At 52.0% G+C, this 27493-nt stretch overlaps 1 protein-coding gene across 3 annotated transcripts in view; it reads right to left on the bottom strand.

Moving 5' to 3' along the window:
* The window catches only part of pkd1b (polycystic kidney disease 1b), a 397721-nt gene that overhangs the window by 100480 nt on the left and 269748 nt on the right, over nt 1-27493 (bottom strand). For all 3 annotated transcript variants that reach the window (XM_088000368.1, XM_088000369.1, XM_088000370.1), the window contains one exon: nt 16988-17154. In XM_088000368.1, coding sequence (XP_087856494.1) covers nt 16988-17154 — 167 coding nt within the window. The remainder of the gene's footprint in view (nt 1-16987; nt 17155-27493) is intronic.

The raw sequence follows: 27493 nt of genomic DNA, 5'->3' as shown, positions 1-27493 counted from the left end.
TGGGGGGGAATGGTGGTGATAGTCGGGTGGGGATGGTGGTGATTGTCGGGTGCGGATGGTGGTGATTGTTTGGGGTGGATGGTGGTGATTGTCGGGTGGGGATGGTGGTGATTGTTTGGGGGGGATGGTGGTGATTGTCGGGTGGGGATGGTGGTGATTGTCGGGTGGAGATGGTGGTGATTGTTTGGGGGGGATGGTGGTGATTGTCGGGTGGGGATGGTGGTGATTGTTTGGGGGGGATGGTGGTGATTGTCGGGTGGGGATGGTGGTGATTGTTTGGGGGGAATGGTGGTGATAGTTGGGTGGGGATGGTGGTGATTGTCGGGTGGGGATGGTGGTGATTGTCGGGTGGGGATGGTGGTGATTGTCGGGTGGAGATGGTGGTGATTGTTTGGGGGGGATGGTGGTGATTGTTTGGGGAGACGGTGGTGATTGTTTGGGGGGGATGGTGGTGATTGTTTGGTGGGGATGGTGGTGATTGTCGGGTGGGGATGGTGGTGATTGTCAGGTGGGGATGGTGGTAATTGTCGGGTGGGGATGGTGGTGATTGTCGGGTGCGGATGGTGGTGATTGTTGGGTGGGGATGGTGGTGATTGTCGGGTGGAGATGGTGGTGATTGTTTGGGGGGGATGGTGGTGATTGTTTGGGGAGACAGTGGTGATTGTTTGGGGGGGATGGTGGTGATTGTTTGATGGGGATGGTGGTGATTGTCGGGTGGGATGGTTTCATTGTTTCGTGGTGATGGTGGTGATTGTCGGGGGGGATGGTGGTGATTGTCGGGTGGGGTTGGTGGTGATTGTTTGGGGGGGATGGTGGTGATTGACGGGTGGAGATGGTAGTGAGTGTTTGGGGGAGATGGTGGTGATTGTTTGGGGGGGATGGTGGTGATTGTCTGGTGGAGATGGTGGTGGGTGTTTGGGGGAGATGGTGGTGATTGTTTGGGGGGGATGGTGGTGATTGTCGGGTGGGGATAGTGGTGATTGTTTGGGGGAGATAGTGGTGACTGTTTGGGGGGGATGGTGGTGATTGTTTGGGGAGGATGGTGGTGACTGTTTGGGGAGGATGGTGGTGACTGTTTGGGGGGGATGGTGGTGATTGTCGGGTGGGGATGATGGTGATTGTTTGGGGGAGATGGTGGTGATTGTTTGGGGGGCATGGTGGTGATTGTTTGGGGGGGATGATGGTGATTGTCGGGTGGGGATGATTTCATTGTTTGGGGGGATGGTGGTGATTGCTTGGGGGGGATGGTGGTGATTGTCGGGTGGGGATGATTTCATTGTTTGGGGAGATGGTGGTGACTGTTTGGGGGAGATGGTGGTGATTGTCTGGTGGGGATGGTGGTGATTGTTGGGGGGGACGGTGGTGATTGTTGGGTGGGGATGGTGGTGATTGTTTGGGGGGGATGGTGGTGATTATCGCGTGGGGACGGTGGGGATTGTTTGGGGGGGATGGTGGTGATTGTTTAGGGGAGATGGTGGTGATTGTTGGGGGGATGGTGGTGATTGTCGGGTGGGGATGGTGGTGATTGTTTGGGGGGGATGGTGGTGATTGTCGGGTGGGGATGGTGGTGATTGTTTGGGGGGGTGGTGGTGATTGTCGGGAGGGGATGGTGGTGATTGTCGGGGTGGGAATGGTGGTGACTGTTTGGTGGGGATGGTGGTGATTGTCTGGTGGGGATGGTGGTGACTGTTTGCTGGGGATGGTGGTGATTGTCGGGTGGGGATGGTTTCATTGTTTGGGGGGGATGGTGGTGATTGTTTGGGTGGGATGGTGGTGACTGTTTAGGGGGGATGGTGGTGATTGTTTGGGGGGATGGTGGTGACTGTTTGGGGGGGGATGGTGGTGATTGTCGGGTGGAGATGGTGGTGAGTGTTTGGGGGGGATGGTGGTGATTGTTTGGGGGGGATGGTGGTGATTATCGTGTGGGGATGGTGGTGATTGTCGGGTGGGGATGGTGGTGATTGTTTGGAGGGGATGGTGGTGACTGTTTGGGGGGGATGGTGGTGATTGTCGGGGGGGATGGTGGTGATTGTCGGGTGGGGATGATTTCATTGTTTGGGGGGATGGTGGTGATTGCTTGGGGGGGATGGTGGTGATTGTCGGGTGGGGATGATTTTATTGTTTGGCGAGATGGTGGTGACTGTTTGGGGGAGATGTTGGTGATTGTTTGGGGGGGATGGTGGTGATTGTCTGGTGGGGATGGTGTTGATTGTTGGGGGGGACGGTGGTGATTGTTGGGTGGGGATGGTGGTGATTGTTTGGGGGGGATGGTGGTGATTATCGCGTGGGGACGGTGGGGATTGTTTGGGGGGGATGGTGGTGATTGTTTAGGGGAGATGGTGGTGATTGTTGGGGGGATGGTGGTGATTGTCGGGTGGGGATGGTGGTGATTGGGGGGGGATGGTGGTGATTGTCGGGTGGGGATGGTGGTGATTGTTTGGGGGGGTGGTGGTGATTGTCGGGAGGGGATGGTGGTGATTGTCCGATGGGAATGGTGGTGACTGTTTGGTGGGGATGGTGGTGATTGTCTGGTGGGGATGGTGGTGACTGTTTGCTGGGGATGGTGGTGATTGTCGGGTGGGGATGGTTTCATTGTTTGGGGGGGATGGTGGTGATTGTTTGGGTGGGATGGTGGTGACTGTTTAGGGGGGATGGTGGTGATTGTTTGGGGGGATGGTGGTGACTGTTTGGGGGGGGATGGTGGTGATTGTCGGGTGGAGATGGTGGTGAGTGTTTGGGGGGGATGGTGGTGATTATCGTGTGGGGATGGTGGTGATTGTCGGGTGGGGATGGTGGTGATTGTTTGGAGGGGATGGTGGTGACTGTTTGGGGGGGATGGTGGTGATTGTCGGGGGGGATGGTGGTGATTGCCGGGTGGGGATGGTGGTGATTGTTTGGGGGGGATGGTGGTGATTGTCGGGTGGGGATGGTTTCATTGTTTGAGGGGGATGGTGGTGATTGTTTGGGTGGGATGGTGGTGACTGTTTAGGGGGGATGGTGGTGATTGTTTGGGGGGATGGTGGTGACTGTTTGGGGGGGGGATGGTGGTGATTGTCGGGTGGAGATGGTGGTGAGTGTTTGGGGGGGATGGTGGTGATTGTTTGGGGGGGATGGTGGTGATTATCGTGTGGGGATGGTGGTGATTGTCGGGTGGGGATGGTGGTGATTGTTTGGAGGGGATGGTGGTGACTGTTTGGGGGGGATGGTGGTGATTGTCGGGGGGGATGGTGGTGATTGTCGGGTGGGGATGGTGGTGATTGTTTGGGGGGGATGGTGGTGATTGTCGGGTGGGGATGGTGGTGATTGTTTGCGGGGGATGGTGGTGATTGTCGGGTGGGGATGGTGGTGATTGTTTGGGGGGGATGGTGGTGATAGTCGGGTGGGGATGGTGGTGATTGTTTGCGGGGGATGGTGATGATTGTTTGGGGGGGATGGTGGTGATTGTTTGGGGGGATGGTGATGATTGTTTGGGGGGAATGGTGGTGATTGTCGGGTGTTGTTGGGGGAGATGGTGGTGATTGTTTGTGGGAGATGGTGGTGATTGTTTGGGAGGGATGGTGGTGATTGTTTGGGGGAATGGTGGTGATTGTTTGGGGGGGATGGTGGTGATTGTCGGGTGTTGTTGGGGGAGATAGTGGTGATTGTTTGGGGGGATGGTGATGATTGTTGGGTGGGGATGGTGGTGACTGTTTGGGGGGGATGGTGGTGATTGTCGGGTGGGGATGGTGGTGATTGTTTGGGGGGGATGGTGGTGATTGTTGGGTGGGGATGGTGGTGATTGTCGGATGGGGATTGAGGTGATTGTTGGGGGGATAGTGGTGATTGTCGGGTGGGGATGGTGGTGATTGTTTGGGGTGGATGGTGGTGATTGTCGGGTGGGGATGGTGGTGATTGTTTGGGGGGGATGGTGGTGATTGTCGGGTGGGGATGGTGGTGATTGTCGGGTGGAGATGGTAGTGATTGTTTGGGGAGATGGTGGTGATTGTTTGGGGGGGATGGTGGTGATTGTTTGGGGGGGATGGTGGTGATTGTCGGGTGGAGATGGTGGTGAGTGTTTGGGGGAGATGGTGGTGATTGTTTGGGGAGGATGGTGGTGACTGTTTGCTGGGGATGGTGGTGATTGTCGGGTGGGGATGGTTTCATTGTTTGGTGGGGATGGTGGTGATTGTCGTGGGGGATGGTGGTGATTGTCGGGTGGGGTTGGTGGTGATTGTTTGGGGGGGATGGTGGTGATTGTCGGGTGGAGATGGTGGTGAGTGTTTGGGGGAGATGGTGGTGATTGTTTGGGGGGGATGGTGGTGATTGTCGGGTGGGGATGGTGGTGATTGTTTGCGGGGGATGGTAGTGATTGTTTGGGGGAGATAGTGGTGACTGTTTGGGGGGGATGGTGGTGATTGTTTGGGGAGGATGGTGGTGACTGTTTTGGGAGGATGGTGGTGACTGTTTGGGGGGGATGGTGGTGATTGTCAGGTGGGGATGATGGTGATTGTTTGGGGGGGATGGTGGTGATTGTTTGGGGGAGCATGGTGGTGATTGTCGGGTGGGAATGATTTCATTGTTTGGGTGGGATGGTGGTGATTGTCGGCTGGGGATGATGGTGATTGTTTGGTGGGGATGGTGGTGACTGTGTGGGGGGGATGGTGGTGATTGTTTGGGGGAGATGGTGGTGATTGTTTGGGGGTGATGGTGGTGATTGTCGGGTGGGGATGGTGGTGATTGTTTGGGGGGGACGGTGGTGATAGTTTGGGGGAGATGGTTGTGATTGTTTGGGGGGGATGGTGGTGATTGTTTGGGGGAGATGGTGGTGATTGTTTTGGGGGGGATGGTGGTGATTGTCGGGTGGGGATGGTGGTGATTGTCGGGTGGAGATGGTGGTGATAGTTTGGGGAGATGGTGGTGATTGTTTGGGGGGGATGGTGGTGATTGTTTGGGGGGGATGGTGGTGATTGTCGGGTGGAGATGGTGGTGAGTGTTTGGGGGAGATGGTGGTGATTGTTTGGGGAGGATGGTGGTGACTGTTTGCTGGGGATGGTGGTGATTGTCGGGTGGGGATTGTGGTGATTGTTGGGGGGATGGTGGTGATTGTCGGGTGGGGATGGTGGTGATTGTCGGTTGGGGATGGTGGTGATTGTCGGATGGGGATTGTGGCGATTGTTGGGGGGATGGTGGTGATTGTCGGGTGGGGATGGCAGTGATTGTCGGGTGGGGATGGTGGTGATTGTTTGGGGGGGATGGTGGTGATTGTCGGGTGGGGATGGCAGTGATTGTCGGGTGGGGATGGTGGCGATTGTCGGGTGGGGTATAGTGGTGATTGTCGGGTGTTGTTGGGGGAGATGGTGGTGATTGTTTGGGGGAGATGGTGGTGATTGTTTGGGAGAGATGGTGGTGATTGTTTGGGGGGGATGGTGTTGATTGTTTGGGGGGGATGGTGGTGATTGTCGGGTGGAGATGGTGGTGATTGTTTGGGGGGATGGTGGTGATTGTCGGGTGGGGATGGTGGTGATTGTTTGGGGGGGAATGGTGGTGATAGTCGGGTGGGGATGGTGGTGATTGTCGGGTGCGGATGGTGGTGATTGTTTGGGGTGGATGGTGGTGATTGTCGGGTGGGGATGGTGGTGATTGTCGGGTGGGGATGGTGGTGATTGTCGGGTGGAGATGGTGGTGATTGTTTGGGGGGATGGTGGTGATTGTCGGGTGGGGATGGTGGTGATTGTTTGGGGGGGATGGTGGTGATTGTCGGGTGTGGATGGTGGTGATTGTTTGGGGGGGATGGTGGTGATTGTCGGGTGGGGATGGTGGTGATTGTCGGGTGGAGATGGTGGTGATTGTTTGGGGGGATGGTGGTGATTGTCGGGTGGGGATGGTGGTGATTGTCGGGTGGAGATGGTGGTGATTGTTTGGGGGGGATGGTGGTGATTGTCGGGTGGGGATGGTGGTGATTGTTTGGGGGGGATGGTGGTGATTGTCGGGTGGGGATGGTGGTGATTGTTTGGGGGGGAATGGTGGTGATAGTTGGGTGGGGATGGTGGTGATTGTCGGGTGGGGATGGTGGTGATTGTCGGGTGGGGATGGTGGTGATTGTCGGGTGGAGATGGTGGTGATTGTTTGGGGGGGATGGTGGTGATTGTCGGGTGGGGATGGTGGTGATTGTTTGGGGGGGATGGTGGTGATTGTCGGGTGGGGATGGTGGTGATTGTCGGGTGGAGATGGTAGTGATTGTTTGGGGAGATGGTGGTGATTGTTTGGGGGGGATGGTGGTGATTGTTTGGGGGGGATGGTGGTGATTGTCGGGTGGAGATGGTGGTGAGTGTTTGGGGGAGATGGTGGTGATTGTTTGGGGAGGATGGTGGTGACTGTTTGCTGGGGATGGTGGTGATTGTCGGGTGGGGATGGTTTCATTGTTTGGTGGGGATGGTGGTGATTGTCGTGGGGGATGGTGGTGATTGTCGGGTGGGGTTGGTGGTGATTGTTTGGGGGGGATGGTGGTGATTGTCGGGTGGAGATGGTGGTGAGTGTTTGGGGGAGATGGTGGTGATTGTTTGGGGGGGATGGTGGTGATTGTCTGGCGTAGATGGTGGTGAGTGTTTGGGGGAGATGGTGGTGATTGTTTGGGGGGGATGGTGGTGATTGTCGGGTGGGGATGGTGGTGATTGTTTGCGGGGGATGGTAGTGATTGTTTGGGGGAGATAGTGGTGACTGTTTGGGGGGGATGGTGGTGATTGTTTGGGGAGGATGGTGGTGACTGTTTTGGGAGGATGGTGGTGACTGTTTGGGGGGGATGGTGGTGATTGTCAGGTGGGGATGATGGTGATTGTTTGGGGGGGATGGTGGTGATTGTTTGGGGGGGGATGGTGGTGATTGTCGGGTGGGAATGATTTCATTGTTTGGGTGGGATGGTGGTGATTGTCGGCTGGGGATGATGGTGATTGTTTGGTGGGGATGGTGGTGACTGTGTGGGGGGGATGGTGGTGATTGTTTGGGGGAGATGGTGGTGATTGTTTGGGGGTGATGGTGGTGATTGTCGGGTGGGGATGGTGGTGATTGTTTGGGGGGGACGGTGGTGATAGTTTGGGGGAGATGGTTGTGATTGTTTGGGGGGGATGGTGGTGATTGTTTGGGGGAGATGGTGGTGATTGTTTTGGGGGGGATGGTGGTGATTGTCGGGTGGGGATGGTGGTGATTGTCGGGTGGAGATGGTGGTGATAGTTTGGGGAGATGGTGGTGATTGTTTGGGGGGGATGGTGGTGATTGTTTGGGGGGGATGGTGGTGATTGTCGGGTGGAGATGGTGGTGAGTGTTTGGGGGAGATGGTGGTGATTGTTTGGGGAGGATGGTGGTGACTGTTTGCTGGGGATGGTGGTGATTGTCGGGTGGGGATTGTGGTGATTGTTGGGGGGATGGTGGTGATTGTCGGGTGGGGATGGTGGTGATTGTCGGTTGGGGATGGTGGTGATTGTCGGATGGGGATTGTGGCGATTGTTGGGGGGATGGTGGTGATTGTCGGGTGGGGATGGCAGTGATTGTCGGGTGGGGATGGTGGTGATTGTTTGGGGGGGATGGTGGTGATTGTCGGGTGGGGATGGCAGTGATTGTCGGGTGGGGATGGTGGCGATTGTCGGGTGGGGTATAGTGGTGATTGTCGGGTGTTGTTGGGGGAGATGGTGGTGATTGTTTGGGGGAGATGGTGGTGATTGTTTGGGAGAGATGGTGGTGATTGTTTGGGGGGGATGGTGTTGATTGTTTGGGGGGGATGGTGGTGATTGTCGGGTGGAGATGGTGGTGATTGTTTGGGGGGATGGTGGTGATTGTCGGGTGGGGATGGTGGTGATTGTTTGGGGGGGAATGGTGGTGATAGTCGGGTGGGGATGGTGGTGATTGTCGGGTGCGGATGGTGGTGATTGTTTGGGGTGGATGGTGGTGATTGTCGGGTGGGGATGGTGGTGATTGTCGGGTGGGGATGGTGGTGATTGTCGGGTGGAGATGGTGGTGATTGTTTGGGGGGATGGTGGTGATTGTCGGGTGGGGATGGTGGTGATTGTTTGGGGGGGATGGTGGTGATTGTCGGGTGTGGATGGTGGTGATTGTTTGGGGGGGATGGTGGTGATTGTCGGGTGGGGATGGTGGTGATTGTCGGGTGGAGATGGTGGTGATTGTTTGGGGGGATGGTGGTGATTGTCGGGTGGGGATGGTGGTGATTGTCGGGTGGAGATGGTGGTGATTGTTTGGGGGGGATGGTGGTGATTGTCGGGTGGGGATGGTGGTGATTGTTTGGGGGGGATGGTGGTGATTGTCGGGTGGGGATGGTGGTGATTGTTTGGGGGGGAATGGTGGTGATAGTTGGGTGGGGATGGTGGTGATTGTCGGGTGGGGATGGTGGTGATTGTCGGGTGGGGATGGTGGTGATTGTCGGGTGGAGATGGTGGTGATTGTTTGGGGGGGATGGTGGTGATTGTTTGGGGAGACGGTGGTGATTGTTTGGGGGGGATGGTGGTGATTGTTTGGTGGGGATGGTGGTGATTGTCGGGTGGGAATGGTGGTGATTGTTTGGGGTGGATGGTGGTGATTGTCTGTTGGGGATGGTGGTGATTGTTTGGGGGGGAATGGTGGTGATAGTCGGGTGGGGATGGTGGTGATTGTCAGGTGGGGATGGTGGTAATTGTCGGGTGGGGATGGTGGTGATTGTCGGGTGCGAATGGTGGTGATTGTTGGGTGGGGATGGTGGTGATTGTCGGGTGGAGATGGTGGTGATTGTTTGGGGGGGATGGTGGTGATTGTTTGGGGAGACAGTGGTGATTGTTTGGGGGGGATGGTGGTGATTGTTTGATGGGGATGGTGGTGATTGTCGGGTGGGATGGTTTCATTGTTTCGTGGTGATGGTGGTGATTGTCGGGGGTGATGGTGGTGATTGTCGGGTGGGGTTGGTGGTGATTGTTTGGTGGGGATGGTGGTGATTGACGGGTGGAGATGGTAGTGAGTGTTTGGGGGAGATGGTGGTGATTGTTTGGGGGGGATGGTGGTGATTGTCTGGTGGAGATGGTGGTGGGTGTTTGGGGGAGATGGTGGTGATTGTTTGGGGGGGATGGTGGTGATTGTCGGGTGGGGATGGTGGTGATTGTTTGGGGGAGATAGTGGTGACTGTTTGGGGGGGATGGTGGTGATTGTTTGGGGAGGATGGTGGTGACTGTTTGGGGAGGATGGTGGTGACTGTTTGGGGAGTATGGTGGTGACTGTTTGGGGGGGATGGTGGTGATTGTCGGGTGGGGATGATGGTGATTGTTTGGGGGAGATGGTGGTGATTGTTTGGGGGGCATGGTGGTGATTGTTCGGGGGGGATGGTGGTGATTGTCGGGTGGGGATGATTTCATTGTTTGGGGGGATGGTGGTGATTGCTTGGGGGGGATGGTGGTGATTGTCGGGTGGGGATGATTTCATTGTTTGGGGAGATGGTGGTGACTGTTTGGGGGAGATGGTGGTGATTGTTTGGGGGGGATGGTGGTAATTGTCTGGTGGGGATGGTGGTGATTGTTGGGGGGGACGGTGGTGATTGTTGGGTGGGGATGGTGGTGATTGTTTGGGGGGGATGGTGGTGATTATCGCGTGGGGACGGTGGGGATTGTTTGGGGGGGATGGTGGTGATTGTTTAGGGGAGATGGTGGTGATTGTTGGGGGGATGGTGGTGATTGTCGGGTGGGGATGGTGGTGATTGTTTGGGGGGGATGGTGGTGATTGTCGGGTGGGGATGGTGGGGATTGTTTGCGGGGGTGGTGGTGATTGTCGGGAGGGGATGGTGGTGATTGTCGGGTGGGAATGGTGGTGACTGTTTGGTGGGGATGGTGGTGATTGTCTGGTGGGGATGGTGGTGACTGTTTGCTGGGGATGGTGGTGATTGTCAGGTGGGGATGGTTTCATTGTTTGGGGGGGATGGTGGTGATTGTTTGGGTGGGATGGTGGTGACTGTTTAGGGGGGATGGTGGTGATTGTTTGGGGGGATGGTGGTGACTGTTTGGGGGGGGATGGTGGTGATTGTCGGGTGGATATGGTGGTGAGTGTTTGGGGGGGATGGTGGTGATTATCGTGTGGGGATGGTGGTGATTGTCGGGTGGGGATGGTGGTGATTGTTTGGAGGGGATGGTGGTGACTGTTTGGGGGGGATGGTGGTGATTGTCAGGGGGGATGGTGGTGATTGTCGGGTGGGGATGGTGGTGATTGTTTGGGGGGGATGGTGGTGATTGTCGGGTGGGGATGGTTTCATTGTTTGAGGGGGATGGTGGTGATTGTTTGGGTGGGATGGTGGTGACTGTTTAGGGGGGATGGTGGTGATTGTTTGGGGGGATGGTGGTGACTGTTTGGGGGGGGATGGTGGTGATTGTCGGGTGGAGATGGTGGTGAGTGTTTGGGGGGGATGGTGGTGATTGTTTGGGGGGGATGGTGGTGATTATCGTGTGGGGATGGTGGTGATTGTCGGGTGGGGATGGTGGTGATTGTTTGGAGGGGATGGTGGTGACTGTTTGGGGGGGATGGTGGTGATTGTCGGGGGGATGGTGGTGATTGTCGGGTGGGGATGGTGGTGATTGTTTGGGGGGGATGGTGGTGATTGTCGGGTGGGGATGGTGGTGATTGTTTGCGGGGGATGGTGGTGATTGTCGGGTGGGGATGGTGGTGATTGTTTGGGGGGGATGGTGGTGATAGTCGGGTGGGGATGGTGGTGATTGTTTGCGGGGGATGGTGATGATTGTTTGGGGGGGATGGTGGTGATTGTTTGGGGGGATGGTGATGATTGTTTGGGGGGGATGGTGGTGATTGTCGGGTGTTGTTGGGGGAGATGGTGGTGATTGTTTGTGGGAGATGGTGGTGATTGTTTGGGAGGGATGGTGGTGATTGTTTGGGGGAATGGTGGTGATTGTTTGGGGGGGATGGTGGTGATTGTCGGGTGTTGTTGGGGGAGATAGTGGTGATTGTTTGGGGGGGATGGTGATGATTGTTGGGTGGGGATGGTGGTGACTGTTTGGGGGGGATGGTGGTGATTGTCGGGTGGGGATGGTGGTGATTGTTTGGGGGGGATGGTGGTGATTGTTGGGTGGGGATGGTGGTGATTGTCGGATGGGGATTGAGGTGATTGTTGGGGGGATAGTGGTGATTGTCGGGTGGGGATGGTGGTGATTGTTTGGGGGGGATGGTGGTGATTGTCGGGTGGGGATGGTGGTGATTGTCGGGTGGAGATGGTAGTGATTGTTTGGGGAGATGGTGGTGATTGTTTGGGGGGGATGGTGGTGATTGTTTGGGGGGGATGGTGGTGATTGTCGGGTGGAGATGGTGGTGAGTGTTTGGGGGAGATGGTGGTGATTGTTTGGGGAGGATGGTGGTGACTGTTTGCTGGGGATGGTGGTGATTGTCGGGTGGGGATGGTTTCATTGTTTGGTGGGGATGGTGGTGATTGTCGTGGGGGCTGGTGGTGATTGTCTGGTGGAGATGGTGGTGGGTGTTTGGGGGGGATGGTGGTGATTGTCGGGTGGGGATGGTGGTGATTGTTTGCGGGGGATGGTAGTGATTGTTTGGGGGAGATAGTGGTGACTGTTTGGGGGGGGTGGTGGTGATTGTTTGGGGAAGATGGTGGTGACTGTTTTGGGAGGATGGTGGTGACTGTTTGGGGGGATGGTGGTGATTGTCAGGTGGGGATGATGGTGATTGTTTGGGGGGGATGGTGGTGATTGTTTGGGGGGGGATGGTGGTGATTGTCGGGTGGGAATGATTTCATTGTTTGGGTGGGATGGTGGTGATTGTCGGCTGGGGATGATGGTGATTGTTTGGTGGGGATGGTGGTGACTGTGTGGGGGGGATGGTGGTGATTGTTTGGGGGAGATGGTGGTGATTGTTTGGGGGGGATGGTGGTGATTGTCTGGTGGGGATGGTGGTGATTGTTTGGGGGGGATGGTGGTGATTGTCGGGTAGGGATGGTGGTGATTGTTTGCGGGGGATGGTAGTGATTGTTTGGGGGAGATAGTGGTGACTGTTTGGGGGGATGGTGGTGATTGTTTGGGGAGGATGGTGGTGACTGTTTTGGGAGGATGGTGGTGACTGTTTGGGGGGGATGGTGGTGATTGTCAGGTGGGGATGATGGTGATTGTTTGGGGGGGATGGTGGTGATTGTTTGGGGGGGGATGGTGGTGATTGTCGGGTGGGAATGATTTCATTGTTTGGGTGGGATGGTGGTGATTGTCGGCTGGGGATGATGGTGATTGTTTGGTGGGGATGGTGGTGACTGTGTGGGGGGGATGGTGGTGATTGTTTGGGGGAGATGGTGGTGATTGTTTGGGGGTGATGGTGGTGATTGTCGGGTGGGGATGGTGGTGATTGTTTGGGGGGGACGGTGGTGATTGTTGGGTGGGGATGGTGGTGATTGTTTGGGGGAGGTGGTTGTGATTGTCGTGTGGGGATGGTGGTGATTGTTTGGGGGAGATGGTGGTGATTGTTTTGGGGGGGATGGTGGTGATTGTCGGGTGGGGATGGTGGTGATTGTCGGGTGGAGATGGTGGTGATAGTTTGGGGAGATGGTGGTGATTGTTTGGGGGGGATGATGGTGATTGTTTGGGAGGGATGGTGGTGATTGTCGGGTGGAGATGGTGGTGAGTGTTTGGGGGAGATGATGGTGATTGTTTGGGGAGGATTGTGGTGACTGTTTGCTGGGGATGGTGGTGATTGTCGGGTGGGGATGGTTTCATTGTTTGGTGGGGATGGTGGTGATTGTCGGATGGGGATTGTGGTGATTGTTGGGGGGATGGTGGTGATTGTCGGGTGGGGATGGTGGTGATTGTCGGTTGGGGATGGTGGTGATTGTCGGATGGGGATTGTGGCGATTGTTGGGGGGATGGTGGTGATTGTCGGGTGGGGATGGCAGTGATTGTCGGGTGGGGATGGTGGTGATTGTTTGGGGGGGATGGTGGTGATTGTCGGGTGGGGATGGCAGTGATTGTCGGGTGGGGATGGTGGTGATTGTCGGGTGGGGTATAGTGGTGATTGTCGGGTGTTGTTGGGGGAGATGGTGGTGATTGTTTGGGGGAGATGGTGGTGATTGTTTGGGAGAGATGGTGGTGATTGTTTGGAGGGGATGGTGTTGATTGTTTGGGGGGGATGGTGGTGATTGTCGGGTGGGGATGGTGGTGATTGTTTGGGGGGATGGTGGTGATTGTCGGGTGGGGATGGTGGTGATTGTTTGGGGGGGAATGGTGGTGATAGTCGGGTGGGGATGGTGGTGATTGCTGGGTGCGGATGGTGGTGATTGTTTGGGGTGGATGGTGGTGATTGTCGGGTGGGGATGGTGGTGATTGTTTGGGGGGGATGGTGGTGATTTTCGGTTGGGGATGGTGGTGATTGTCGGGTGGAGATGGTGGTGATTGTTTGGGGGGATGGTGGTGATTGTCGGGTGGGGATGGTGGTGATTGTTTGGGGGGGATGGTGGTGATTGTCGGGTGGGGATGGTGGTGATTGTTTGGGGGGGATGGTGGTGATTGTCGGGTGGGGATGGTGGTGATTGTTTGGGGGGGAATGGTGGTGATGGTTGGGTGGGGATGGTGGTGATTGTCGGGTGGGGATGGTGGTGATTGTCGGGTGGGGATGGTGGTGATTGTCGGGTGGAGATGGTGGTGATTGTTTGGGGGGGATGGTGGTGATTGTTTGGTGGGGATGGTGGTGATTGTCGGGTGGGAATGGTGGTGATTGTTTGGGGTGGATGGTGGTGATTGTCTGTTGGGGATGGTGGTGATTGTTTGGGGGGGAATGGTGGTGATAGTCGGGTGGGGATGGTGGTGATTGTCAGGTGGGGATGGTGGTAATTGTCGGGTGGGGATGGTGGTGATTGTCGGGTGCGGATGGTGGTGATTGTTGGGTGGGGATGGTGGTGATTGTCGGGTGGAGATGGTGGTGATTGTTTGGGGGGGATGGTGGTGATTGTTTGGGGAGACAGTGGTGATTGTTTGGGGGGGATGGTGGTGATTGTTTGATGGGGATGGTGGTGATTGTCGGGTGGGATGGTTTCATTGTTTCGTGGTGATGGTGGTGATTGTCGGGGGGGATGGTGGTGATTGTCGGGTGGGGTTGGTGGTGATTGTTTGGTGGGGATGGTGGTGACTGTGTGGGGGGGATGGTGGTGATTGTTTGGGGGAGATGGTGGTGATTGTTTGGGGGTGATGGTGGTGATTGTCGGGTGGGGATGGTGGTGATTGTTTGGGGGGGACGGTGGTGATTGTTGGGTGGGGATGGTGGTGATTGTTTGGGGGAGATGGTTGTGATTGTCGTGTGGGGATGGTGGTGATTGTTTGGGGGAGATGGTGGTGATTGTTTTGGGGGGGATGGTGGTGATTGTCGGGTGGGGATGGTGGTGATTGTCGGGTGGAGATGGTGGTGATTGTTTGGGGAGATGGTGGTGATTGTTTGGGGGGGATGGTGGTGATTGTTTGGGGGGGATGGTGGTGATTGTCAGGTGGAGATGGTGGTGAGTGTTTGGGGGAGATGGTGGTGATTGTTTGGGGAGGATGGTGGTGACTGTTTGCTGGGGATGGTGGTGATTGTCGGGTGGGGATGGTTTCATTGTTTGGTGGGGATGGTGGTGATTGTCGTGGGGGATGGTGGTGATTGTCGGTTGGGGTTGGTGGTAAGTGTTTGGGGGAGACGTGGTGATTGTTTGGGGAGGATGGTGGTGATTGTCTGGTGGAGATGGTGGTGAGTGTTTGGGGGAGATGGTGGTGATTGTTTGGGGGGGATGGTGGTGATTGTCTGGGGGGGATGGTGGTGATTGTCTGGTGGAGATGGTGGTGAGTGTTTGGGGGAGATGGTGGTGATTGTTTGGGGGGGATGGTGGTGATTGTCGGGTGGGGATGGTGGTGATTGTTTGGGGGGATGGTGGTGATTGTTTGGGGAGGATGGTGGTGACTGTTTGGGGAGGATGTGGTGACTGTTTGGGGGGGATGGTGGTGATTGTCAGGTGGGGATGATGGTGATTGTTTGGGGGGGATGGTGGTGATTGTTTGGGGGGGATGGTGGTGATTGTCGGGTGGGGATGGTGGTGATTGTTTGGGGGGGTTGGTAGTGATTGTTTGGGGGAGATAGTGGTGATTGTTTGGGGGGGATGGTGGTGATTGTCGGGTGGGGATGGTGGTGATTGTTTGGGGGGGTTGGTAGTGATTGTTTGGGGGAGATAGTGGTGACTGTTTTGGGGGAGACGTGGTGATTGTTTGGGGAGGATGGTGGTGATTGTCTGGTGGAGATGGTGGTGAGTGTTTGGGGGAGATGGTGGTGATTGTTTGGGGGGGATGGTGGTGATTGTCGGGTGGGGATGGTGGTGATTGTTTGGGGGGATGGTGGTGATTGTTTGGGGAGGATGGTGGTGACTGTTTGGGGAGGATGTGGTGACTGTTTGGGGGGGATGGTGGTGATTGTCAGGTGGGGATGATGGTGATTGTTTGGGGGGGATGGTGGTGATTGTTTGGGGGGCATGGTGGTGATTGTTTGGGGGGGATGGTGGTGATTGTTTGGGGTGGATGGTGGTGATTGTCGAGTGGGGATGGTTTCATTGTTTGGGGGGGATGGTGGTGATTGTCGGGTGGGGATGTTGGTGATTGTTTGTTGGGGATGGTGGTGACTGTTTGGGGGGGATTGTGGTGATTGTTTGGGGGAGATGGTGGTGATTGTTTGGGGGGGATGGTGGTGATTGTCGGGTGGGGATGGTGGTGATTGTTTGGGGGGGACGGTGGTGATTGTTGGGTAGGGATGGTGGTGATTGTTTGGGGGAGATGGTGGTGATTGTTTTGGGGGGGATGGTGGTGATTGTTTGGGGGAGATGGTGGTGATTGTTTTGGGGGGGATGGTGGTGATTGTTTGGGGTGGGATGGTGGTGATTGTTTGGGGAGGGGATGGTGGTGATTGTCGTGTGGGGATGGTGGTGATTGTTTGGGGGAGGTGGTGGTGATTGTTTTGGGGGGGATGGTGGTGATTGTCGGGTGGGGATGGTGGTGATTGTCGGGTGGGGATGGTGGTGATTGTTTGGGGGGGATGGTGGTGATTGTTTGGGGGGGATGGCGGTGATTGGGGGGATGGTGGTGATTGTTGGAGTGTTGTCGGGGCTGTGGGGTCGCAGTTGTTGGCATTAAGTTTTGAGCTGAGTTCAGTTACACTGATCAAACTGGTCAATCATGGAGTTAAAGCAGGTACCAGTATAACATTCTGCACATCTGGCCCAGGTTTCTTATACTGAGCTCAGTGTTGGACACATTTGTAGTTCAAGTACAACAAATCAGCTCAGTAGAAATACACCTCTCAGCTGGCTACTCCATTCACGTGCACTTTGGACTGGGGGTGATGGGGGTCCTGACACATATGACTCCATGTATATCCCATCTCTAATTATCCAGATATTGAAAGATTCAGGCCAATATTTCAGCATTAAGAGGTAGTCCTGAGTCACGAAGGTTAGTGGACTTACATAGAGTAGATTCTTTCTCTACCTGCAGCAAGTCACTATTGAGGCTTCAGCTGATTAGTTACACATTATACAACATACAATGAACCAGATAATGACCATCTCCATTAACTAAACATCTATTTTCTTCCGTTTGAAATTCAATGGTCTAACCATCACAAAACTTTTCACCTCATGCACCTTGAGAGGGTGGGAATCACCATTGTCCCCAAACTCAATCAGACTAATTGTTAGGTCTGTTACAAGCAGTGAGTAATACACTTCCTGTAAAGCAGTGAGCAAGAACTAGGGAGCTAACTGTGCAATGGACATAAAGGAATAGTTTCAAATAAACAGAGCAAGAGAACATATGATCATTTGGTGCAGGGAGGGGGCAGATAAAATCTTCAAGGGACAGTATCTCAGGTGTGTGAATACCAAATCTCATTTGTAGGTGGAGATTTTAAGGAAGCTTTGTTACTGATCTGTGTTCTCTGTAGTACTTTCTGACTATGTTGGGTAAAATTAAACACTGACCGATGCGTGTGGAAAAGATGGAGCCAGGTGTGGGAGCTGGTTCCCAACTGGCCAGGAAGCTGTTGGCTGTTCCCCTCGATGATAAGAATGAGGATGACTGATGCAGTGCTCCAATGTGCAGCTTCTTCTCCCCCAGATCAGACCAAGTACTGCTCGAGCTCTCTAAACTAAAGGAAAGAAAAGGGACAGACCACGTTAGTAAGCAGTGGTGTCTATGATCTCCCTCACACTGCAGTGTTTGCTTCTTGGAGATGTTCCAAACTCTCTCAGTTATTTTGGCCTAATGTTCTGGAATTGTTTCTCTAAACATCTTCTATTTATAGAACATAGAACATCACAGCGCAGTACAGGCCCTTCGGCCCTCGATGTTGCATCGACCTGTCATACCAATCTGAAGCCCATCTAACCTACACTATTCCATGTACATCCATATGTTTGTCCAATGACGACTTGAATGCACTTAAACTTGGCGAATCTACTACCGTTGCAGGCAAAGCATTCCATGCCCTTACTACTCTCTGAGTAAAGAAACTACCTCTGATATCTGTCCTATATCTATCATCCCTCAATTTAAAGCTATGCCCCCTCGTGCTCACCGTCACCATACTTGGAAAAAGGCTCTCCCTGTCCACCCTACCTAACGCTCTGATTATCTTATATGTCTCTATCAGGTCACCTCTCAACTTCTTCTCTCCAATGAAAACAGCCTCAAGTCCCTCAGCCTTTCCTCATAAGACCTTCCCTCCATACCAGGCAACATCCTAGTAAATCTCCTCTGCACCCTTTCCAAAGCTTCCATATCCTTCTTATAATGCAGTGACCAGAACTTACACAATACTCCAAGTGCGGCCGTACCAGAATTTTGTACAGCTGCAGCATAACCTCATGGTTCTGGAACTCAATCCCTCTATTAATAAAAACTAAAACACTGTATGCCTTCTTAACAACCCTGTCAACCTGGGTGGCAACTTTCAGGGATCTGTGTACATGGACACGGAGATCTCTCGGCTCATCTACACTACCAAGAATCTTACCATTAGCCCAGTGCTTTGCATTCTGGTTACTCCGACCAAAGTGAATCACCTCACACTTGTCTGCATTAAACTCCATTTGCCACCTCTCAGCCCAGTTCTGCAGCTTATCTATGTCTCTCTGTAACCTACAACATCGTTCTTCACTATCCACAACTCCACCCACTTTAGTGTCATCTGCAAATTTACTAACCCACCCTTCTGCACCCTCATCTAGGTCGTTTATATTAACACTGACCCTTGCGGTACACCACAAGTAACTGGACTCCAGGATGAACATTTCCCATCAACCACCACCCTCTGTCTTCCTTCAGCAAGCCAATTACTGATCCAAACTGCTATATCTCCTACAATTCCATTCCTCCGCATTTTGTACATTAGCCTACTGTGGGGAACCTTATCGAATGCCTTGCTGAAATCCATATACAGCACACCAACCGGTTTACTCTCATCTACCTGTTTGGTCACCTTCTCAAAGAACTCAATAAGGTTCGTGAGGCACGACCTACCCTTCACAAAACTGTGCTGACTATCCCTAATCAAATTATTCTTTTCTCGATGATTATAAATCCTATCTCTTATAACCTTTTCCAACAGGAGAAAGCTGGAGGCTTTGGATTTGTTGTAGGTACTGGTTGTCCTGGTTGGGTCCAAATTTTGTTGCGCCCACACCTCCCCCCTTACTTCTCTCCAAGGCCCCAAGGGATCCTTACATATCCGCCACAAATTCACCTGCACCTCCACACACATCATTTATTGCATCCGCTGCACCCGATGTGGCCTCCTCTATATTGGGGAGACAGGCCTCCTACTTGCGGAACGTTTCAGAGAACACCTCTGAGACACCCGGACCAACCAACCCAACCACCCCGTGGCTCAACACTTCAACTCCCCCTCCCACTCCCACTCCACCAAGGACATGCAGGTCCTTGGACTCCTCCATTGCCAGACCATAGCAACACGACGGTTGGAGGAAGAGCGCCTCATCTTCCGCCTAGGAACCCTCCAACCACAAGGGATGAACTCAGATTTCTCCAGTTTCCTCATTTCCCCTCCCCCCACCTTGTCTCAGTCAAATCCCTCGAACTCAGCACCGCCTTCCTAACCTGCAATCTTCTTCCTGACCTCTCCGCCCCCACCCCACTCCAGCCTATCACCCTCACCTTGACCTCCTTGCACCTATCGCATTTCCAACGCCCCTCCCCCAAGTCCCTCCTCCCTACCTTTTATCTTAGCCTGCTGGACACACTTTCCTCATTCCTGAAGAAGGGCTTATGCCCGAAACTTCGATTCTCCTGTTCCTTGGATGCTGCCTGACCTGCTGCTCTTTTCCAGCAACACATTTTCAACCTTTTCCAACACTTTACCAACAACTGAAGTAAGGCTCACTGGTCTATAATTACCAGGGTTGTCTGCACTCCCCTTAGAACATAGAACATAGAACAATACAGCACAGAACAGACCCTTCGGCCCAGGATGTTGTGCCGAACATTTGTCCTAGCTTAAGCACCCATCCATGTACCTATCCAATTGTCGCTTAAAGGTCACCAAAGATTCTGACTCTACCACTCCCACAGGCAGCGCATTCCATGCCCCCACCACTCTCTGGGTAAAGAACCCACCCCTGACATCTGCCCTATACCTTCCACCCTTCACCTTAAATTTATGTCCCCTTGTAACACTCTGTCGTACCCGGGGAAAAAGTTTCTGACTGTCTACTCTATCTATTCCTCTGATCATCTTATAAACCTCTATCAAGTCACCCCTCATCCTTCGCCGTTCCAATGAGAAAAGGCCTAGCACTCTCAACCTATCCTCGTACGACCTATTCTCCATTCCAGGCAACATCCTGGTAAATCTTCTCTGCACCCTCTCCAAAGCTTTCACATATTTCCTAAAGTGAGGCGACCAGAACTGCACACAGTACTCCAAATGTGGCCTAACCAAAGTCCTGTACAGTTGCAACATCACTTCACGACTCTTGAATTCAATCCCTCTGCTAATGAACGCTAATACACCATAGGCCTTCTTACAAGCTCTATCCACCTGAGTGGCAACTTTCAAAGGCCTATGAACATAGACCCCAAGATCCCTCTGTTCCTCCACCTCACTAAGAACCCTACCGTTAACCCTGTATTCCGCATTCTTATTTGTCTTTCCAAAATGGACAACCTCACACTTGGCAGGGTTGAACTCCATTTGCCACTCCTCAGCCCAGCTCTGCATCATATCCAAGTCCCTTTGCAGCCGACAAGAGCCCTCCTCACTATCCACAACTCCACCAATCTTCGTATCATCTGCAAATTTACTGACCCACCCTTTGACTCCCTCATCCAAGTCATTAATAAAAATTACAAACAGCAGAGGACCCGGAACTGATCCCTGCGGAACTCCACTTGTAACTGGGCTCCAGGCTGAATATTTACCATCTACCACCACTCTCTGACTTCGACCGGTTAGCCAGTTTTCTATCCAATTGGCCAAATTTCCCTCTATCCCATGCCTCCTGACTTTCCGCATAAGCCTACCATGGGGAACCTTATCAAATGCTTTACTAAAATCCATGTATACTACATCCACTGCTCTACCCTCATCCACATGCTTGGTCACCTCCTCAAAGAATTCAATCAGACTTGTAAGGCAAGACATACCCTTCACAAATCCGTGCTGGCTGTCCCTAATCAAGCAGTGCCTTTCCAGATACTCATAAATCCTATCCCTCAGTACCCTTTCCATTACTTTACCTACCACCGAAGTAAGACTAACTGGCCTGTAATTCCCGGGCTTATCCCTATTCCCTTTTTTGAACAGGGGCATAACATTCGCCACTCTCCAGTCCCCTGGTACCACCCCCGTTGACAGTGAAGATGAAAAGATAATTGCCAACGGTACTGCAATTTCCTCTCTTGCTTCCCACATAATCCTAGGATATATCCCGTCAGGCCCGGGGGACTTGTCTATCCTCAAGTTGTTCAAAATGTCCAACACATCTTCCTTCCTAACATGCATCTCCTTTAGCTTACCAGTCCGTTTCACACTCTCCTCTTCAACAATACGGTTCCTCTCATTCGTAAATACTGAAGAAAAGTACTCATTCAAGACCTCTCCTATCTCTTCCGACTCAATACACAGTCTCCCACTACTATCCTTGATTGGACCTACCCTCGTTCTCGTCATTCTCATGTTTCTCACATACGCATAAAATGCCTTTGGGTTATCCTTAATCCTATCCGCCAGAGATTTTTCATGCCCTCTCTTGGCTCTCCTAATCCCTTTCTTCAGGTCCCTTCTGGCTATCCTGTATCCCTCCACTGCTCTGTCTGAACCCTGTTTCCTCAACCTTATGTAAGCCTCCTTCTTCCTCTTTACAAGACATTCAACCTCCCTCGTCAACCAAGGTTCCCTCACACGACCATTTCTTTCCTGCCTGACCGGTACATACATATCAAGGACACGTCGTATCTGTTCCTTGAAAAAGTTCCACATTTCCACGACATCCTTCCCCGACAGCCTATGCTCCCAACTTATGCTCCTCAGATCCTGTCTTACAGCATCGTAATTACCCTTCCCCCAATTGTAAAACCTACCCTGTTGCACGCACCTATCTCTCTCCATAACCAAGGTGAAAGTCACAGAATTGTGGTCAGCATCACCAAAATGTTCACCCACTAACAAGCCCATCACTTGTCCCGGTTCATTACCGAGTACCAAATCCAAAATGGCCTCCCCTCTGGTCGGACAATCTACATACTGTGTTAGAAAAGCTTCCTGGACACACTGCACAAAAACCGCCCCATCCAATCTACTTGATCTAAAGAGCTTCCAATCAATATTTGGGAAGTTGAAATCGCCCATGACTACTACCCTGTGGCTTCTGCACCTTTCCAAAATCTGTTTCCCAATCTGTTTCTCCACATCTCTGCTGCTATTGGGGGGCCTATAGTAAACACCCAACAAGGTGACTGCACCTTTCCTATTTCTGACTTCAGCCCATACTACCTCTAAAGGCAGATCCCCCTCGAACTGCCTTTCTGCAGCTGTTATACCATTTCTAATTAGCAACGCCACCCCCCCCCTCCTTTTTTACCACCCTCCCTAATCTTACTGAAACATCTGTAACTAGGAACCTCCAACAACCATTCCTGTCCCTCTTCTATCCACGTTTCCGTGATGGCCACAACATCGTAGTCCCAGGTACCGATCCACGCCTTAAGTTCACCCACCTTATTTCTGATACTCCTTGCGTTGAAGTATACGCACTTGAACCCATCTCTGTGTCCGTAAGTATTCCCTGTCAGTGCTACCTTCTTCACAGCCTCCCCACACACTTGGACATCCTGACAAACAGCTAGCCTTCTTGCTGGACTACAAGTCCGGATCCCATCCCCCTGCCTTCTTGAACAGGGGAACCACATTTGCTATCCTCCAGTCTTCTGGCACTAAAGGCTCGGCAAACTCCTCTCTGGCTTCCCAGAGGATCCTAGGATTAATCCCATCCAGCCCAGGGGACTTATCTATTTTCACACTATTTAAGATGCTCCCTCTTTATCTGTTCTGATTGACAGAAGGGAAAGTTGGAAACTGATGTTTGTGCTAATCTACAGATTTAAAGTTTAAAAATGGCAGTGCTTGGATCCAATGTTGTGCACCATCTGGGGGATGTTCAGGTGTGCAGTGGAATCCCATCTGTACATTCTCCTGCTCAGATGGAATTTCACTTTGGCCCCAAGGTCCTGAAGCTCCCTATTGGGTATGCATCGTGTGTGTTTTTGCCCTGCAAAGTGTTTTTTTGTACAGGCTGCTGCTGCTGCACATCATTCTCCCTTAACTCTTAAGTCTACTGCCTGGACATGCCCTGGCATGTCTATTTGCTGCAGTGGCCAAGGGTCCCCAGTAGAGGGCTCTCTATTCGGGAATCCTCCCATTTGTCGATGGGGACCGAGGGTGGAGGGTGTTGCTTGCAGGAGTTTCCTATAACCACAGATTGTGAAGGGTCCCATACTCCCAGCCCAGATGTTTATTTGTGGTGCTGTGGAGTCCACGAGCCATGTATATACTGGTTGTGAGTGATAACACCCCCTTTTTAGTTACTTGGAAAATCTTTTGCTGTGCTTTTGGTCCATTTCAGCCCTACACTCTGGACCTTTGGGCATTGGTTGCAGAGGGGTGTGAGTAAGCCATAGGACCTCCTCATGGGTCAGACCAAGTTGGCCTTGAACAGATCTGGGCAGTGTCTGTGGATAGGGTCGCAGTTGTCAATTGTCTATCTGAGTGTCCTTGAAGAGATAGCACACAGTGTCCACCAATAATCTCTATGCCTTTACAGAAAAGTGACCATTGCAGGGTGTGGAATTCCATATCTCCATTCTGATTTAGCCCTCTCCCTGTCACCTGTGGTGGTCTGTATTGCCCTTAATGGGCTCTGCAATTAAAAATGGGTGATAGGTTAATAGGTTAAAATTATCAAAGGTGATTTGATGAATGTGTGTGATAGCACTTCCAGACACTAAGCGAAAGAAAAAGTGAGCTGGGTTTTGAAGTCTCTTGTAACAGTGGTAGTGTCCCTACCTCTGGACCAGGAGGCCTGGGTTCAAATCCCACTTGCTCCATAGGTGTGTCAGAACATCCCTGAACAAGTTAATTAACAAAACTAGAGCTCAATTCTTTCTTAGTGGGGGCATTGGCTTCTGGACAGGGCCTGGGTGCAAAAGGGAAAGTTGTAAATTGGTGTTTGTGCTAAACTAAAGATTTGCATTAAAACCCTTGCAGATCTGTATAAGTACATGCCGTCTAATTCAACCTGGATTTTGGACTGTCAAACATTGATGTCCATTTCTTTTGTTTTCAATTTTGTTTAATCTTGAGGAGCTTCATATGATAGTCAAACCTTTACAATGCTAAGAATGTAAAAAAATGGTCCGTCTGTTTTATTGACATAAATGGTTATGAGATAAATATTGGCAGGGATAGCAGGAGAACTCCATTGCAAAATAATTCTCCAGAATCTTTCTTTCATTTATTTAAGGTGTATTGTTTGTTTTTTTTTTGTTTGTTGATATAAAGCTAAGGCTTACAATGGCAGGGGACCTCAGACCCGTGGCATGTGCCTCTTGCTTGAAGTAGGAGCTCAGGGAAGTGGCTGATGTTCCTGACTCTTACACTTGCAAGAAGCGTGTCCAGCTGCAGCTCTTGTTTGACCACATGACGGCTCTGGAGCTGCGGATGGACTCACAGTGGAGCATCCGCGATGCTGAGGAGGTCGTGGAAAGCACGTTTAGTGAACTGGTCACACCGCAGGTTAGAATTGCTGAGGGAGACAGTGAATGGGTGACCAAAGGGCAGAAAAAGAGTAGGAAGGCAGTGCAGGTGTCCCCTGTGGTCATCTCCCTCCAAAACAGGTATACCATTTTGGATACTGTTGGGGGAGATGGCTCACCAGTGGAGGGCAGCAGTTGCCAAGATCATGGCACTGTGGCGGGGACTGCTGTTCAGAAGGGCGGGAAAAAGACTCGTAGGGGATTCTATTGTAAGGGCGGTTCTGTGGCTGAAAACGGGACTCCCGGATGGTATGTTGCCTCCCAGGTGCTCGGGTTAGGGATGTCACTGATCAGCTGCAGAGCATTCTAAAAGGGGAGGGTGAAGAGCCAGTTGTCGTGGTGCATATAGGCACCAACGATATAAGTAAAAAACAAGAAGAGGTCCTGAAAGCAGAATTCAGGGAGCTAGAAGAGAAGTTAAAAAGGAGGACCTCAAAGGTAGTGATCTTGGGATTGCTACCAATGCCACAGGCTAGCCAGGGTAGAAATGAAAAAATAGGCAGGATGAACATGTGGCTTGAGGGATGGTATAGGAGGGAAGGGTTCAGATTTGTTGGACATTGAGACCAATTCTGGGGAATTGGATGGTCTACACCTGAACTAGACTGCAATTAATGTCCTTGGGGGAGTTTTTGTTACTGCAGTTGGGGAGGTTTTAAACCAATGTGGCAGGGGTCTGGGAACCAGAAGAGAAGACAAGTGGACAGCGAGGTGGAAACTGGAGGCTGTAAGAATCATGAAGTTAGCAGTAATAAGGCGAAGAGTAGGCAGAGAGCAGATGAACGCAAAAGAACTGGTGGCCCGAAATGCATCTACTTTATTGCAAGGAGTATAGTGGGTAAGGCAGATGAACTTAGGACTTGGATTAATGCCTAGGAGTATGACGTTATTGCAATCACAGACTTGGTTGAAGGAAGGGCACGATTGGCAACTAAATGTTCCAGGATGTAGACGCTTCAGACAGGACAGGGAGGGAATAAAAGTTGGGGGTGGAGTTGCATTACTGGTCAGGAATGATATTACGACTGTGCTAAAGGAGGACTTCAGTAGTGAGGCATTATGGGTGGAGCTGAGAAACAAGAAGGGTGCAGTTACATTGTTTGGGCTGTATTACAGACCTCCCAACAGTGAGCGTAAGGTAGAAGAACAAATGGATTATCAGATCATGGAAGGATGTGGAAGCAACTGGGTGGTGGTGATGGGAGATTTTAACTTTCTCAACATTGACTGGGATACACTTAGTGTCAGAGGTCTGAATGGGGCAGAATTTATAAGAAGCGTCCAGGAGAATGTTCTAGAGCAGTATGTCAACAGTCCAATGAGGGAAGGGGCCATATTGGACCTGGTACTGGGGAACGAGCCAGGCCAGGTGGTAGAAGTTGCGGTGGGGATTTCTTTGGGAATAGTGACCACAATTCTGTAAGTTTTAGAATACACGTAGACAAAGATGAGAGTGGTCCTAAGGGGACAGTACTAAACTGGGTCAAGGCCAATTATATCAAAATTAGGCAGGAGTTGGGAAATGTGGATTGGACACAGCTATTTGAAGGGAAGTCCACATTTGATATGTGGGAGGCTTTCAAAGATAGTGCAGGATAGGCATATCCCATTGAAAGCAAAGGATAGGAAAGGCAAGATTCGTGAACAGTGGATGACAGGAGAAATCGTACGACTAGCCAAGAGGAAAAGGGAAGCGTACATAAGGTCCAGGCAGCTAAGAACAGAACAGGTCCTGGAAGAATATCGGAAGAGTAGGACCAGCCTTAAACGAGGAATCAAGCGGATTAAAAGGGGTCATGAAATAGATTTAGCGAGCAGAATTAAGGAGCATTCCCAAGCCTTTTATTCTTGTATAAGAAATAAGCAGGTAACTAGAGAAAGGATTGGTCCACTAAAGGATAAGGAAGGAAGGCTGTGTATTGAACCTGAGAGAATGGGTGAGATTTTGAATGATTTTGCATTCATGGGAGTGGCGAGAGAAGAAATAGCTGGGGCCCTGACAGATATCCTTGTGGCATCCTTAAATACAGGTGAGGTGCTGGAGGATTGGAGGTTTGTTCATTTTGTCCTCCTGTACAAGAAGGGTAGTAGGGATATTCCTGGTAACAACAGACCAATGAACTTGATGTCAGTGGTGGGAAAGTTGCTGAGGAGGGTACTGAGGGATAAAATCTATTTATGTTTGGAAAAGAATGGGCTTATCAGTGATAGGCAACATGGTTTTGTGCGGGGGAGATGGTGCCTTACCAACTTAATAGAGTTCTTTGAGGAAGTGACCAAGTTGATAGATGAAGGAAGGGCTGTCATATACATGGCCTTTAGTAAGGCGTTTGATAAGGTTCCCATAGTAGACTAATGGAGCAAGTGAAGTCACATGGTGTGCAGGGTGTTCTAGCTAGGTGGATAAAGAACTGGTTGAGCAACAGGAGACAGAGAGTAGTAGTTGAAGGGGGTTTCTCGAAATGGAGAAAGGTGACCAGTGGTGTTCCACAGGGATGAGTGCTGGGGCGACGATTGTTTGTGATATAAATAGATGATCTGGAAGAGGGCACTGTTGGTATGATCAGCAAGTTTGCAGATGACACGAAGATTGGTGAAGTAGCAGAAACCATAGGAGACTGTCAAAGAGTACAGGAGGATATAGATAGACTGGAGAGTTGGGCGGAAAAGTGGCAGATGGAGTTCAATCCAGGCAAATGTGAGGTGATGCATTTTGGGAAGTCTAATTCTAGAGAGAATTATATAGTAAACGGAGGAGCCTTGGGAAAAGTTGATGACCAGAGAAATCTTGGAATTCAGGTCCATTGTACCCTGAAGGTTGTTGCACAGGTGGATAGAGTGGTCAAGAAGGCTCGCCTTTATCGAACAGGGTATTGAGTATAAGAGCTGGCAGGTCATGTTAAAAATGTGTTGCTGGAAAAGCGCAGCAGGTCAGGCAGCATCCAAGGAGCAGGAGAATCGACGTTTCGGGCATGAGCCCTTCTTCAGGAATTTGTGAAGAAGGGCTCATGGCCGAAACGTCGATTCTCCTGTTCCTTGGAGGCTGCCTGACCTGCTGCGCTTTTCCAGCAACACATTTTCAGCTCTGATCTCCAGCATCTGCAGTCCTCACTTTCTCCATGTTAAAATTGTACAAGACGTTGGTTCGGCCGCATTTA

This window comes from Chiloscyllium plagiosum, unplaced genomic scaffold (genome assembly GCF_037043375.1).
Source record: "Chiloscyllium plagiosum isolate Xiang-an unplaced genomic scaffold, Cpla_swu_hap1 HiC_scaffold_25, whole genome shotgun sequence".
NCBI lineage: Eukaryota > Metazoa > Chordata > Chondrichthyes > Orectolobiformes > Hemiscylliidae > Chiloscyllium > Chiloscyllium plagiosum.
Note: the sequence above shows the minus strand (reverse complement) of the source record. Positions and strands in the feature narration are given on the sequence as shown.